We start from the raw sequence: 17012 nt of genomic DNA, 5'->3' as shown, positions 1-17012 counted from the left end.
AAAGCAATATTGTACCATATGGCCATATCACAGTGCATAGAAATAGATACATGACTAGTTGATGATTTAGGCAAATGTATATAAAATCTGAGCAGTAACAGTATTTCCATGTGGTAAAATTAGATGAAGTTGTGGCAATGCTCTCCTATAGTGGATCCCTATCTCCTGAAATAATTGTTTAGGAAACAAAAAAACACAAATTTGTTGGATTGAAGACCTAACTTTAAACAAGACAAAAAAAAGAAAAGAAAAGAAAAGACAAAAAAACATGGAAATGACCACACTCTCTCTCTCCTTTTGAGTTATAAGAGAATGTTCTGTTTATGGTTCCAATAAAATTTAGTTTTCTGGATTTTTTAATCAAATTCCTTTCTTATACTATTAGAAATATTCTTTCCTCTTAGTATAAAATTTTGTTTTCACATTTATGAACTTACTCATAAAACCAAATATATAAGGGCGCAATGTGCGAACAAGAAAACTCAACATTCTATTTTCAAGAGTAGCCAAGGTTTAAACTTAACACACGTAAGCTTAATTTGGTGTTCAAGTTCATTATTGATGTTGAAATTCCTCCTATAATCTCAAATTTTCTTCAAGGTTAGTTTTCATACCTTTGTCGTTTTGGTTTTTGAATACTTATTGCTTTTTCATTAGAAATCTAACAAAAAAATATAAGGGAACTCATATTTTCTTTAAATTTGGTTAGAAAAATATATATACCCAAAATTTCAAAGATATCAAAATACTTTTGGCCTTCTTGCAATCATTCTAATGAATTATATCTTTAGGCCATAATTTAAAAAATTTATGAGCTCGATTATTAGTAGAAAACATAGTTCCATTGTTTGAAGTTTACTTTTCAGTTATCTATGAAGCTCAAACCAGATAATAACTGTATAGTGAAAAATATGGTTTTTTTTTTTTTTCATTTTGGGCTTTGTGTTCTAACTTCTAAGCCATTAATTTTCCAATGAAAGATCTAAGTATTAGAAAATGCTTAATCAAGAAAAGTTCAATGTCATGGGGCTTCAATAACCCATCACATGTTTCTTATTCAGATTTTCTACCAAAAAAATAAAATTGTTTCTTATTTAGAGCATCAAGGCTTATAGATGGATAAAGTCCAATCCAAAGGCAGACCTAAAAACTAGCATGATTAGATGAATTTTAACCATCCAAGCCATGCCTTATATTTTGAAGAATTTAATGCTCTAATGTAAAGCCTGATTTGGTATGGTTTCTATTCAATTTCGGGGGTGATTTCTATTTCTAAAATTGATCAGTTTGATTTTTCCACCTTATTTCTATTTCAATTGGATTCCACTCTTGCTCTTTAATGAGCACATGCTTAATTTGATGGGAAAAATAGTAGTTTTATATTAAAAATAAAACATCACCCTTCTACTCATAATGGTCTCACCACCCGCCACCACCATTGCCAACACCACCCCGCCACCGCCACCGCTACCACCACCAGCACCACCACCATTGCCTCCACCTCCCACCACCACCACCACTTCCATGCCACCACCACCACCTCCCACCACCACCATCACCACTACCCCACCATCACCGCCATCGTTACCACCATCCCTACCGCCACCACCATCACCACCGCCACTACCCCACCATCACTGTCATCGTTGCCACCATCCCTACCGCCACCACCACTACCCCGCCGCCAGCACCACAACCATTGCCACCGCCACCAGTTCCGTGCCACTATTACCACCTTTGGCCGCCACCATCACCATAACCAGCTACCACCACCTCATCACACCACCATCACCATCCTACCCCGCCCTCCATCAGCTGTCTTCCCAAAGAAATATAGAAAATCTATTCTTAGAAATTGAACTATCAAATGGATTTTTTTATTCTTAAAATACTTCATATTACACAAAACTTAAACAATTTCATTAATTTCTTGACCAAAAATCTGTTTGTTGACTATCCCTAAATTGAAATAGAAATCATACCAAATCTGGCCTAATTGTTGAAACAGATAAAAAACAAGGCATGGCTGGGATTTGGAAAATTTTTCTTAAACCGATATTTGGTCTAGATAATCTCATAAATGGTATCCACATAACAGTGGTCAGATATTCTAATTATCAGACACCTGGCAAGTTAATTAGGCAGAAAATATTCTTTTCAACTACTCAATTTTAACATAATTTTTTATTAAGTGAACCTTCATAACCCAAGGTCAAACCGTTGGGTTAAAACGGTTTGATCTCCAACCCCATCGGTCATGTGGTTTGATCCTTGACCCCAACGGTTTGATTGATTGCAGAAAATGGGCATTATGAGGATCAGTGAGCTGCTTTTCCTGGTGACTCTGTTGGGTCTTGCGAGCTATGGAGTAGCAAAGCCAAGTGTAAACCAGCAGCCTCTCGCAAGAATTGCTATTCATAAAGCAAGAATTGCTCTTGAGAAATCTGCTTATGTGACAGCTTCACCAACTCTCCTTGGATTAGGGGTACGCTTCTTGATTGCTGCTTTTTATTTATAGTCTGTTTCATCTGTTCAAATTTTTTTTCATCTGTTCAAATTTTATATATTCTTTCAATCCTTTGTGACTAAAATCTCTTGTCAGATTTCACAATGTTGAATCAAGCTCCATAGTATTCTTCAGACTAATGCAGGATTTTTATTTTTATTTTTATTTTTTCATTGTTTCAGGGTGAAACTAGTGAATGGGTGACTGTAAAATTTAGCTCTCCAAATGCATCAAATACTGATTGGATTGGAGTCTTTTCTCCAGCAAGTGGTGCAAAGTAAGACATACATGATACATCTTCAGTATTGAATCTAACTTTCCTGGGAACTGTTCAAGGCTTTTAAATGACATTTGTGCTAGAGAATTCATTTTCTGTGTCTCATATTTTATATTTAAGTGTTCCTGGACTAATAGAAAGTTTCTGGTACTGAAATTTCCAGTGGTTCCACATGTCCTGGACCTCTTCTGTGTTCAGCTCCAATTAAGGTTTTTGCTTCCCTACCCTTGGTTTAGTTTTGTTCTTACAGTATGGTTCCAATGTAAAACTACCTACTGGTAGAAATTTCGCTAATATCATCTAATGGGTGGTTTTGGATTTAAATTGGAAGAACTTATGACTGTTTTGTAAATGTAAACTTGAATTATTTTTGTTCTTGTGCAGTACCAATATGCAAATTACTCCACTCCAGACTACAGCAAAACAGGATATGGAACTCTGTCATTTCTAATGATCAACCAGAGAGCAGATTTCGCTTTTGCATTATTTTCTGGTGGAATGTCCAATGTATGCCTCATAAAACCGAACTCAACTTTTTTTTTTCTCTTTTTCTAGTTTATCTTCTATTCTTTTGGGTGTGTGTTTCTCTAGTCTATCTGGATAGATAATATTTGTTACACTAACCATACTTGGACTATCTTCTTGAAACAACAGCCGAAGCTGATTGCTGTGTCAAATATAGTTGCTTTTGCATACCCAAACGCACCTCTTTACCCACGTTTAGCCCAAGGACAGACATGGAATGAAGTAAGCCAGTACTTCTCTAATTGTAAACTGCACTTGATAACATAATTTAGAATGTCTTCAAGAACAGGAAATTTTTTCACAAATTTCACTAATTCCCCTGAGGATTAGTTATCTGCTGGTGATTCTTGGTCTTCCATTGATCCCTTATTTGATGATTACTCAGATGACTGTAACTTGGACAAGTGGATATGGACTCAATGAATCAGAACCTTTTGTGGAATGGGGTCGACAAGGAGAAACTCAAATACGTTCCCCAGCTGCGACTTTGACTTTCACTCGTGAAAGCTTGTGTGGTGTGTAAACTTTTTTTTCCTCCTCTTCTCAATTAGTCTTGTACTTATATTATTCACAAAATTGACTGACAATAAAGGCTTTAGAACAACCTTGTCTAACTAATAGCCTTGATAGATGGAAGATAACACAATTTTCTTGTTTTCCATATTTAGGTCCACCAGCAACTACTGTGGGATACCGTGATCCTGGTTTCATACACACAAGTTTTATGAAGGAGTTGTGGCCTAACGCAATGTAATGTATTCTGCTTTTATCATTCTTATTTTTGACTAATTTATGTGCATTCCTCCCCCCCCTCCCCCCTTTAAAACTCTTTTATCAATTTATTATTAGTTATCAAGAAAAATAATGCTACTATATCTTATAGATCTATTCTAGTTACTCTCCCAAAATCATCTTACAATGTAGGACTTTTGAATCACTGAATTTATTTAGACTATATGGGGGCCCTAACCTTGAAATGTTAAAAACATGGATGATGTAGGTATACATACAAGCTCGGACATAAATTGTTCAATGGTTCATATGTTTGGAGTCCAATGTACAGTTTTAAGGCATCTCCTTTTCCTGGCCAAGACTCTCTACAGCGTGTAATTATTTTCGGTGATATGGGAAAGGTTAGATTACTAAACTTTGGCAACTTCATCCCAAACAGTAAATGGCTCTAAGCCTATGATAGAATCAGTATTTCAGGATCATGCTTGATATGCATACAACATTTTGACATGTTTCTACAGCAGAGAGAGACTAATCTACTTTTATGCTGTCCTCCTTTCAGGCTGAGGCTGATGGTTCCAACGAATATGGCCCCCAACCCGGGGCCCTTAACACCACGAAGCAGCTTATTAATGACCTAAACAATTATGATATAGTCATCCACAATGGAGACATAACATACGCGAATGGATACCTTTCACAATGGGATCAATTCACTGCACAAATTGAGCCCATTGCGTCAACCAAACCCTACATGGTTTCAAGGTCTGTAATCCTCTGTTCACTTCCATTACTTGTCCAAACCAAATTCATCTTTCTTATAGATATTGAGTGTTAATGATTTATCTTTGCAGTGGAAACCATGAGCGTGACTGGCCCAACTCAGGATCTTTCTATACTACTACAGGTTCGGGAGGAGAATGTGGTGTATTAGCAGAGACCATGTTCACTGTTCCTACAACCAACAAGGATAACTTCTGGTATCTACCTGCCCATATCTATGTATGGGTACTCCATGTAAATTAAGGTGGTCTAATGGACTGTTACATTGAAATTTTATCTATTCTGTCTCAGGTACTCCACTGATTTTGGTATGTTCCACTTCTGCATAGCTGATACGGAACATGACTGGAGACCGGGCACCCCACAATATCTGTTCATAGAGAACTGCCTAGCATCTGCTGATAGGCAAAGGCAGCCATGGCTAATCTTCATCGCACACCGGGTATTGGGTTACTCTTCAAGTTTGGCATATGCCTTAGAAGGCACCTCTAATGAACCAATGGGAAAGGATGGCCTTCAACAGCTTTGGCAGAAATACAAGGTAGACTTGGCTATGTATGGCCATATTCATAACTATGAAAGGACATGTCCAGTGTACGAGAACGTTTGCACGATGCCAGGGTCAAATTTCTACCAGGGCACCTTGAATGGGACCATCCATGTAGTTGCAGGGGGAGGAGGCCAGGGCCTTGATGATTTTTCACCAACCACCCCCAGCTGGAGTGTTTATAAGGACATGGATTGGGGATTTGTTAAGCTTACAGCCTTCAACCATACAACCCTGCTCTTTGAATACAAGAAGAGTAGGGATGGGTTGGTTTATGACACCTTCACCATCCAGCGGAATTATTCGTCCCTTGTGGCTTGTACTTTTGATAGTTGCCCACTTACCACATTGGCTTCTTAATGTTTATGTATGTGTGTGTGTGTGAGAAGATGATCAAGGTTGAATATCTTTTTTTCTCTTTCAATAAAAGTATGTTTTCTTTATTTTTTTTTATTTTGTGAGATCAATAAAAGTATGTTAAAGCATTGAGTTTGAGTAAAAAGCCCCGGGTTACAATAAAGAGCCCCGGGTTACAGATAGCCATATTTGTTTGTTGCCAAGATAGAGAGTCAAATTAAAATTTCTTTCCAAGAATATTTTCTCATGCACCTTGGGATATTCAAACAAACCATTAAAGGTTGGGGACGGGGGAGTGTTAGGGTTACCTCTTTGTACTAAATCAAACCATTGGATAGGAGATTCCTCATAGAGATGCAAGGGGTATTGCTCAATCAACACTTGATAGAGAAAATAGAAGCGAATCAAATACATATCTCAATCTTTAAGGTTCATAAACCCTAACTCACCAACAAAGAGAAATAAGGAAGTGAGAATAATATGTATGGGAGGATTGAGGTTGTTTGCCAAATCCTAAGAAAGAAATAAAGAGGCCTCTTGCTATGGTCGACTATATGCAAATTACTCCACTCCAGACTACAGCAAAACAGGATATGGAACTCTGTCATTTCTAATGATCAACCAGAGAGCAGATTTCGCTTTTGCATTATTTTCTGGTGGAATGTCCAATGTATGCCTCATAAAACCGAACTCAACTTTTTTTTTTTCTCTTTTTCTAGTTTATCTTCTATTCTTTTGGGTGTGTGTTTCTCTAGTCTATCTGGATAGATAATATTTGTTACACTAACCATACTTGGACTATCTTCTTGAAACAACAGCCGAAGCTGATTGCTGTGTCAAATATAGTTGCTTTTGCATACCCAAACACACCTCTTTACCCACGTTTAGCCCAAGGAAAGACATGGAATGAAGTAAGCCAGTACTTCTCTAATTGTAAACTGCACTTGATAACATAATTTAGAATGTCTTCAAGAACAGGAAATTTTTTCACAAATTTCACTAATTCCCCTGAGGATTAGTTATCTGCTGGTGATTCTTGGTCTTCCATTGATTCCTTATTTGATGATACTCAGATGACTGTAACTTGGACAAGTGGTTATGGACTCAATGAATCAGAACCTTTTGTGGAATGGGGTCGACAAGGAGAAACTCAAATACGTTCCCCAGCTGCGACTTTGACTTTCACTCGTGAAAGCTTGTGTGGTGTGTAAATATTTTTTCCTCCGCTTCTCAATGAGTCATGTACTTATATTATTCACAAAATTGACTGAAAATAAAGGCCTTAGAACAACCTTGTCTAACTAATAGCCTTGATAGATGGAAGATAACACATTTTTCTTGTTTTCCATATTCAGGTCCACCAGCAACTACTGTGGGATACCGTGATCCTGGTTTCATACACACAAGTTTTATGAAAGAGTTGTGGCCTAACGCAATGTAATGTATTCTGCTTGTATCATCCTTATTTTTTACTAATTTATGTGCATTCCCCTCTCCCCCTCCCCCCTTTAAAACTCTTTTATCAATTTATTATTAGTTATGAAGAAAAATAATGCTACTATATCTTATAGATCTATTCCAGTTACTCTCCCAGAATCATCTTACAATGTAGGACTTTTGAATCATTGAGTTTTTTCAGACTATATGGGGGCCCTAACCTTGAAATGTTAAAAACATGGCTGATGCAGGTATACATACAAGCTCGGACATAAATTGTTCAATGGTTCATATGTTTGGAGTCCAATGTACAGCTTTAAGGCATCTCCTTTTCCTGGCCAAGACTCTCTACAGCGTGTAATTATTTTCGGTGATATGGGAAAGGTTAGATTAATAAACTTTGGTAACTTCAGCCCAAGCAGTAAATGGCTCTAAGCCTATGACAGAATCAGTATTTTAGGGTCATGCTTGATATGCATACAACATTTTGCAATGTTTCTACAGCAGAGAGAGTCTAATCTACTTTTATGCTTTCCTCCTTTCAGGCTGAGGCTGATGGTTCCAACGAATATGGCCCCCAACCCGGGGTCCTTAACACCACGAAGCAGCTTATTAATGACCTAAACAATTATGATCTAGTCATCCACAATGGAGACATAACATACGCGAACGGATACCTTTCGCAATGGGATCAGTTCACTGCACAAATTGAGCCCATTGCGTCAACCAAACCTTACATGGTTACAGGGTCTGTAATTCTCTGTTCACTTCCATTACTTGTCCAAACCATGAATTCATCTTTCTTATAGATATTGAGTGTTAATGATTTGTCTTTGCAGTGGAAACCATGAGCGTGACTGGCCCAACACAGGATCTTTCTATACTACTACAGGTTCGGGAGGGGAATGCGGTGTATTAGCAGAGACCATGTTCACTGTTCCTACAACCAACAAGGATAACTTCTGGTATCTATCTGCCCATATCTATGTATGAGTACTCCATGTAAAATAAGTTAATCTAATGGACTGTTACATTGAAATTTTATCTATTCTGTCTCAGGTACTCCACTGATTTTGGTATGTTCCACTTCTGCATAGCTGATACGGAACATGACTGGAGACCGGGCACCCCGCAATATCTGTTCATAGAGAACTGCCTTGCAGCTGCTGATAGGCAAAGGCAGCCATGGCTAATCTTCATCGCACACCGAGTATTGGGTTACTCTTCAGGTTTGCCATATGCCTTAGAAGGCACCTCTAATGAACCAATGGGAAAGGATGGCCTTCAACAGCTTTGGCAGAAATACAAGGTAGACTTGGCTATGTACGGCCATATTCATAACTATGAAAGGACATGTCCAGTGTACGAGAACGTTTGCACGATGCCAGGGTCAAATTTCTACCAGGGCACCTTGAATGGGACCACCCATGTAGTTGCAGGGGGAGGAGGCCAGAGCCTTGATGATTTTTCACCAACCACCCCTAGCTGGAGTGTTTATAAGGACATGGATTGGGGATTTGTTAAGCTTACAGCCTTCAACCATACAACCCTGCTCTTTGAATACAAGAAGAGTAGGGATGGGTTGGTTTATGACACCTTCACCATCCAGCGGAATTATTCGTCCCTTGTGGCTTGTACTTTTGATAGTTGCCCACTTACCACATTGGCTTCTTAATGTTTATGTATGTGTGTGTGTGTGAGAAGATGATCAAGGTTGAGTATCTTTTTGTTCTCTTTCAATAAAAGAATGTTTTCTTCTTTTTATTTTGTGAGATCAATAAAAGTATGTTAAAGCATTGAGTTTGAATAAAGAGCACTGGGTTACAGATAGCCATATATATTTGTTTGTTGCCAAGATAGAGAGTCAAATTAAAATTTCTTTCCATGAATATTTTCTCATGCACCTTGGGATATTCAAACAAACCATTAAAGGAGGGGACGGTTAGGGTTACCTCTTCTTACTAGATCAAACAATTGGATAGGATATTCCTGATAGAGATGAAAGGGGTATTGCTCCTACCTAGGTAGCCAATATTATTCAAACTCAATCTATATTAAATAGAACTATTTACTTATGAGTCTAAGTCAACCTTAGTAAAAAATATTATTTACTCAATAAGTACATCTTAAGATGGATATAACTAATAAACCCCAAAAGTACTAGTTTTATGAATTTTAGTCCCTCCACTTACAGTATCATGTGACAGACCTACGGGTATAGAACTAATTACTTTCAACATCATAATAATCTCAACATATGATAACATGTGCTCTATGAAGTGAAAATATATAAGGCTAGAAATTAACTAACAAATGTGATTCAAATACTGAACTAAAATAAATTAGTGCATAAACAAAACCAATTACTCAATCAACAATCATACAGGAGGACAAGTGGGAATGGCTATTCACTTCACCTTACAAGTTGGAATCGCAGGAAAGAATAACAAAAAGATTGTGCAATTGAAACATGGTGAACAAAGGACTCACCTTAGTGAAGGACCAATGAGTCATAGCAAGTGAATGGCCACAATCTTAGGGTGCAAGTAATATCATTCAAACAGATGAAAAGCCAAAGTCAGCTGGAGCTCAATCTTGCTTCCTATAACAGAGATCTAAAATCACCCTTTGAACTCTAAGATTTCATCCCATTTATTTGCATAACCACATATCATGGTAACTCTACCTTTCTCATATAATACTTCTAAACAATCCATAATAAAATTACAGCACACAAATCACTTTAAATTTATTGGATTCTAAAGTAATGTATTGCCTTAACCTTCAAGATATTACAAGATTGTATATTTATAGGTAAGGTGAGAGGAATCCACAGGTTTGAAACTCAATCACCATTACCATATAGAGAGGGATGTGATTGAGAGAGATCATAGGGATTGCATACAATAATGGAAAGGTAGGATTGCATGGGATTGCATGCAATAATGGAAAGATGGGATTGCATGCAATAATAGAAAGAATAAAGATGGAAGGCTGTCATGGCTGATACACCCCCTCAAGTTGAAGATTTGAGAGATCTAATCTTCAGCTTGTCCCGAAGGAAAGAAAATTACGTCGTGCTGAGCCCCTTGATCATGATGTTCGCAATCTGGTCTTTTGTGGAAATAAATCGGACTTGGAGTTCCTTTTTGGCAACCTTATCATGCACAAAATGGAAATCGATCTCCACGTGCTTGGTGCAGGAATGAAAGACCGGGTTGGCGGAGAGATATGTGGCCCCGATGTTGTCACACCATAACACGGGGGCCTGGGTCGTGGATAGACCAAGCTCACCAAATAGAGACTGGAGCCAGGTCAGCACGGCACAAGCATCGACAAGAGCCTTATATTCCGATTCAGTGGATGATCGGGCAACTGTCTTTTGTTTCTTTGAAGCCCAAGAGATCAAGTCGGGTCCATATAAATTACATATCCACCTGTAGACTTTAGATCGTCACCATCACCTGCCCAATCGGCATCAGTGAACGCCTGAAGATCCTGAGAAGATGATTGGTGATGTGAAATCCATATTTAATTTTGTATTTGAGGTAGGGTAGAATCCGCTTGTCGCAGCCTTAGTGAAGGCTTGGATCGGGAGAATCGAGTTCGCAAGGAGTTGATTAATCGACCAAGAAGAAGAAGAAACTTGCAGAAACTCTAATGGAGTTACAAGCTCTAAAGAGAAATTTTCATTTAATACCGAAAATCCGTTTTCTTTCCCTCCTGGTATGATTCCTATAGCCCAGAATTACAAGACAGAAAAGAAAAAAAGGAAACTACAGATTACTCAATAAATTGGGATTTTATTAATGCTGCGGCTTCCACCTTGTCACCTTCCACGCTGGCTGCATCATTCTCCCCAGGTTGAAAGGAATTCGTCCTCGAATTTGAACTCCCATCGTTGGAATCACCCAAGTAAGGGGTGAGGTGGCGAACATTAAAGACATCAGAGGTCCGCATGTGGGAGGGGAGTTTCACACGATAGGCATTAGGATTAATGCGTGCTAGAACTTCAAATGGTCCCACCTTCTTATCATTCAACTTGCTATAACTCCCAACTGGCTGGCGTTCAGGGGGAATCAGTACCCACATGAAATCACTTGGCTAAAAAATTACCTCACACCGTTTCTTATCTACGGCGGCCTTGTAAGTGGCTGAGGCGGTTTCCAAACGAGTCGCACATCTTCATGGATGACCTGCAATTGGCTGATGATATCCTCAACCGTAGTGGAGCGCTTCCCTGGATACGGTATTGGTGCAAGGTCTAGCGCCATTTGGGGCTGTCTGCCATACACAATCATGAATGGATTGAACCCCATGGAGCGATTAATGGAGCAATTGAAAGCAAATTCTCCCACAGCCAGACGAGCATCCCATGCCCTGGGGTTGTCGTCAACCAAACTCCTCAACAAATTACCCAATGACCTATTGACCGCCTCTATTTGGCCATCCGTTTGTGGGTGGAAAATGGTGCTGAACTGCAGCTTGGTGCCTACGCCCTTTCACAATTGCCTCCAAAAGTGGCTAAGAAATTTTGTGTCTCGATCGGAGGTGATGGTACTTGGAATGCCATGGAGCTTGAATACCTCCTTGAAGAAGAGATCTGCTATATGAGAGGCATCCATTGTCTTGCGATAGGGAATGAAATGGGCTATTTTAGAAAATTTGTTGACAACGACGAAGATGGAGTCCACTCCACGCTGAGTGCGAGGCAATCCTAAGATGAAATCCATATAGATGTCCAACCAAGGGGCCTTAGGGATGGGCAGCGGCAAGTAAAGTGTTGCGTTTGTGGCTGTTCCCTTGGCAGTTTGGCAAACCCGGCAGCACATGACAAATCGTTCCACGTCTCACTTGACGTGAGGCCAAAAATAGCGGGACGACACGGCTGTAGTGTTTTGTCGCGTCCAAAGTGGCCTTCATTATGCAGCTCCGCTATTATTTTGAGGTGTAGCGAGCAATCAGGGATGCAAAGTCGATTCCCTTTAAAAACGAACCCCTCACATAGAGTGAAATCAGCGCCTCTCTTATGTTGCACATCCTCCAGAATGGTCGAAAAAAATACGTCCTCCGAATAAAGCTCCTGGAAGAACTTAAAACCCAAAACGGTGGTGTACATGGTGTAGAGGAGGGTGCGCTTGCGACTCAGGGCATCGACAACCTTGTTCTGTGTGCCAGACTTGTGCTTGATAATGAAGTTGAATTCTTGCAGATATTCAGCCCACTTGGCGTGCTTGGAATTTAACTTTTGTTTCCCTGCAATATACTTAAGCACCTCGTGATCGGTGTAAAGCACAAATCCCCTGTTTATTAAATAATGGCGCCAATGTTCTAGAGTGCGGTAAAGTGCGTAGAACTCTAGATCATAAGTGCTATAATGCTGCCGTGCACTTGTGAGCTTCTCACTAAAATAAGCGATAGGCCGGCCTCCTTGACTGAGAACGGCGCCAATACCAGTGATGGATGCATTGCAATGCACCTCAAATAAAATGGTAAAATCGGGGAGTGCTAGAACAGGGGCTGTGCTTAACCGGTCTTTTAGTGCTTCAAAGCTATGTTGTGCCATATCAGTCCACTCAAATTGACTCTTCTTCATGCATGCGGTCAACGGTGTTGCAATGGAGCTGAAGTGGGAGATAAACCGTTGATAAAATGACGCCAGCCCATGAAAACTTCTAACTTCATGAATATTTCTTGGGACCGGCCAATTTTGAATCACCTTGATTTTGGCGTCATTGACAGAGATGCCCTCCCATGACACATTGAAGCCCAAAAATAAAATCTGCACTTGCATGAAATAACATTTATCGATTGCAGCGAATAAATGTTCCCTGCACAAAACGGAGAGAATCTCCCGGAGGGGCTGCAGATGGGCGTCACCGGATTTGCTAAAAATCAGAATATCATCAAAATAAACTACTACAAACCTTCCAAGGTAGGGGCGCAAGATCTGAGTCATGAACCGCATGAAGGTGGATGGTGTGTTTGACAACCCAAATGGCATAACCAGCCATTCAAATAATCCGTCACGTGTCTTGAAAGCGGTTTTCCACTTGTTCCTGGGCTGTATGCGTATCTAATGATACCCGCTCTTCAAATCAAGCTTTGAAAAAATGGTGGCGCCTGAAAGCTGGTCCAATAAACCGTCCAATCTCAGAATCGGGAAGCGATATTTAATCGTGATTTTATTTGTCGCCTGACTATCAGTGTACAGGCGCCAAGCACCATTCTTCTTGGGAACGAGCAGGGCCAGGACTACACAGGGGCTGATGCTTTCCCGTACAAAACCCTTTTCCATCAACTCTATGACTTGATGTCGCAGTTCTTCCTGCTCGGAGGGGCTCATGCAATAATGGGGTAAGTTGGGGAGGGACGCCCCGGGCACCAGGTCGATCTGATGCTGAATGTCACGCATGGGTGGGAGGCCTTGGGGTAGCTCATTAGGAAATACATCGCCAAACTCCTCCAATAACAGTTTGATCAACTCGAGCACGGGTAGGACGGGTGCCTTCTCTTCAGCTTTGTTCAACAAAATATAGACCACCTGTGTGTCATTCACCATGCTGCGCAGATCTTTCAGAGACAACAGGTTAGAATTTTCAGAAATAGGAGTCTTAAGAAGCTCCTTAGATGGGGCTAAAACAATTTTCTTGCCGTTATATTCGAAGGAGTAGGTATTTTTATACCCATCATGTACTGTCTTCCTATCAAACTGCCACGGGCACCCCAAAATCAAATGACTCTCATCCATGGGGAGGATGTCACACCAGACTTTGTCAAAGTACGTATTAGAGATGGATAACGATACCTGACATCGCTTGTTGACAATTACCTCAATCCCACATTTTAGCCAGGTCATTTTATAATGTACCGGGTGGGTCTGTTGTTCCAATTGCAGCTTGTGTACCGCCTCCTCAGAGATCATGTTCTCACAATAGCCAGAGTCAACAATCAATTGGCACACCTTGCTTAAGATAGTATAGGCTAAGTGAAAGATGTTGTTGTGCAACCACTGGTTGCCAGTGTTTTGCCTTGGTGTGAGATAAATCTTCTGCATCATTAACAGTTCTCTAGAATCCGCCTATAATACATGCTCACCCTCACTATCATATTGCGGATCACCAGCGGGTTTGTGATAGGATGGTTCTTCCTCATGATCCTCTGACTCGTATTCCAACAAGAGACCCTTCCTATTAGATTTCTTCTTGGGGTAGCTATTGGAATGATGTCCAAGTTCTCCACATGCATAGCGCCACAGCCCAGGAATTGGGTTTTGGTTGGTACCCTCCGATGGGGTAGAACGAATTGGTGGATGGGTTTTGGGGGTTTGGCACGTTCCCCTTGCCAGAACAGCTAGCAGTTGGAGTAGTCTGATTTGAAGTTGGAAATGTGGATTTCTAGGAGCATGCCTATTCAACCTTCAAGGCCCTTTGGCGCGCATCTCCAAGGTCCCAAATATTGAGCACTTCGAGAACGTTCTGGATGTGTGGCTGTAGTCCTCCCAAATATTTATGTATGAGCATCTGTTCTGAATCAGTAATGTTATTGCGAACCACCAAGTTATTAAAATCAAAAGTATACTGCTCCACCGTGCGAGTTCCCTGTTGCAAATGTTGGAACTTATGGTATAGATCGCGGTGATACCTGCGGCGAAGGAAATTCTTTCAAATTTTTTCTTCCATCCTACTCCAACGTGTAATAGATGCTTTACCAGCATTGGCACGAAGCCGTTTGTCACGTCTCCACCATGCAATAGCCTTCCCATGAAGTCTCATAGCAATGATGCCAACATGTTGGTGCTCGGGAACCTCTTTGTACTGGAAAACCTCGTTGACTAAGGCTAACTAGTCGACGATCTTGTTAGGGAATGCTGTGCCCGAGAACTTGGGAATGTTGCGACAAACAATTTTGTCCCATTCTGGCTAGTGCCGTTCCTAAGGGACGAACCTATTGTGGTGAGTCCTCCTCTCCTGCACAGGTGATGGATCATTAGAAGAAGGTGAGTACTGGTCGGACATCTCCTCATTCGGAATCAGATGTCGAACGACAGTCTTCAGCGCTTCATTCTCTAGACGCAGGGCTGCAACTTCTTGCTACAGGCGTAAGATCTCATCTCTTGCATTAATTTCCTCAACAGGGACATCGTGACCTCCGCATCGTCGGGGTGGCATTCCGTCGCTCGTTCTCTGACCAAAGCTCTGATACCAAAAATGGTGCAGCCTTAGTGAAGGCTTGGATCGGGAGAATCGAGTTCGCAAGGAGTTGATTAATCGAACAAGAAGAAGAAGAAACTTGTAGAAACGCTAATGGAGTTCCAAGCTCTAGAGAGCAATTTTCATTCAATACCCAAAATCCGTTTTCTTTCCCTCCTGGTATGATTCATATAGCCCAGAATTACCAGAAAGAAAATAAAACAAGGAAACTATCGATTACCCAATAAATTGGGATTTTATTAATGCTGCGGCTTCCACCTTGTTGCCTTCCATGCTGGCTGCATCACCGCTTCACCATGGACCAATGTTCTTCAGTTGGGTTATGCATAAACTGGCACGCCCGGTTTACTAAGAAGGCTACATTGGGGCGAGTGAGGGTGATGTACTGAAATGCACCAACTACAGACCTATATTGAGTCGGATCTAAGAATGCCACACCCCCTGCAGAGGAGGCTTTAATGGTGGTGACCATTGGTGTGAGGACTGGTTTGCAGTCAGCCATGCCAGCTTACTATAGGAGATTTGTAATGTATTGGGATTGAGATAGAATAACCCCATCCGGCTGGTATGTAGCCTCAATACCTAGAAAAAAGCTCAACCGACCTAGTTCCTTGATGGAGAACTCTGAAGCAAGCCGTTGGAGTAGAGTGGTGATATGTGTGGGCTGGTTCCCCGTAACCAGTATGTCATCTACATAGACCAGAACATAAGTTGTCGTGTGGCCCTGTTTATAAATAAATAAAGATGGATCAGGCTGTGATGCCCGAAAACCAGTCCCAAGTAAAAACTGAGAGAGACGGCTGAACTAAGCTTGAGGGGCTTGTTGGAGCCCATATAAAGACTTGTGTAATTTACAGACATGATTGGGCCGACTGGAATCTTCAAACCCTTGAGGCTGGCCCATGTAGACTTCTTCATTGAGAATGCTATGTAAGAAGGCATTTTGAACATCAAGTTGACGAACGGCCCAACCATTGGATATAGCCATAGTGAGGACTGTGCGAATTGTTGTGGGCTTGATAACTGGGCTAAAAGTTTCATCATAATCTAGGCCTTACTACTGATGAAATCCTTTAGCAACAAGACATGCCTTATAACGCTCGATAGTGCCATCTGCTTTCCGTTTAATCCTATACACCCATTTACAACCAACCACATTTACATTAGTAGGAGGTGGTACTAAAGACCAAGTGCCATTCCATAATAGGGCTGCAAACTCATCAGACATGGCCAATCTCCACTCAGGGTCCTTGGCAGCCTGAGTATAACAAGTGGGTTTAGTAGGGTGAGGTGGTGGGTTTTTGGAGGGGAGAGAAGGGTATGCAAGGTAGTGGATGGGTCATTATAGAGGTCACTAAGAAGGCGAGTGCGGAGTGGAGGGGTGGTTTGAGGGGTCAAGCATGGTGTGGGGGACGAACTAGGTGAGGGAGATGTGGAGTCCGCAGTAGAGGGGGGGAGGGGTAGGAGGTGGCGGTGGCATGGGATTAGGAGGTGGTGGGGTTAGGAAAAATGGTGAGGGGTAGGGAAACCCAAGATGGAGGGGAAAGTGGGGAGGGTGTAGTGTGTTGGCTGCTTCCTGAAAAGGAAAGCGCAGTTCATCAAACCTGACATGGCGAGCGATGTAAATTCACCTAG

The 17012-nt window shown here is 41.0% G+C and overlaps 2 protein-coding genes across 2 annotated transcripts; both read left to right on the top strand.

The window, feature by feature from the left end:
• Positions 1-2295: 2295 nt before the first annotated feature.
• On the top strand, positions 2296-5763 carry LOC122641678 (probable inactive purple acid phosphatase 1). Its single transcript, XM_043834963.1, has 11 exons — positions 2296-2485; positions 2689-2783; positions 2947-2992; positions 3168-3290; positions 3438-3530; positions 3694-3823; positions 3977-4058; positions 4309-4441; positions 4603-4805; positions 4895-5020; positions 5115-5763. Exons 1-11 carry the CDS (start codon positions 2303-2305, stop codon positions 5728-5730), a joined length of 1830 nt encoding a protein of 609 aa, XP_043690898.1. The 5' UTR covers positions 2296-2302; the 3' UTR covers positions 5731-5763.
• A 577-nt stretch (positions 5764-6340) lies between these two features.
• On the top strand, positions 6341-16810 carry LOC122643547 (probable inactive purple acid phosphatase 1). Its single transcript, XM_043837161.1, has 9 exons — positions 6341-6397; positions 6483-6638; positions 6801-6930; positions 7083-7164; positions 7416-7548; positions 7710-7912; positions 8004-8129; positions 8224-8850; positions 16799-16810. The coding sequence occupies exons 1-8, from the start codon at positions 6341-6343 to the stop codon at positions 8837-8839; spliced, it is 1503 nt and encodes a 500-aa protein (XP_043693096.1). The 3' UTR covers positions 8840-8850; positions 16799-16810.
• Positions 16811-17012: the final 202 nt, after the last annotated feature.

Source organism: Telopea speciosissima, chromosome 10, assembly GCF_018873765.1.
Source record: "Telopea speciosissima isolate NSW1024214 ecotype Mountain lineage chromosome 10, Tspe_v1, whole genome shotgun sequence".
NCBI lineage: Eukaryota > Viridiplantae > Streptophyta > Magnoliopsida > Proteales > Proteaceae > Telopea > Telopea speciosissima.
Note: the sequence above shows the minus strand (reverse complement) of the source record. Positions and strands in the feature narration are given on the sequence as shown.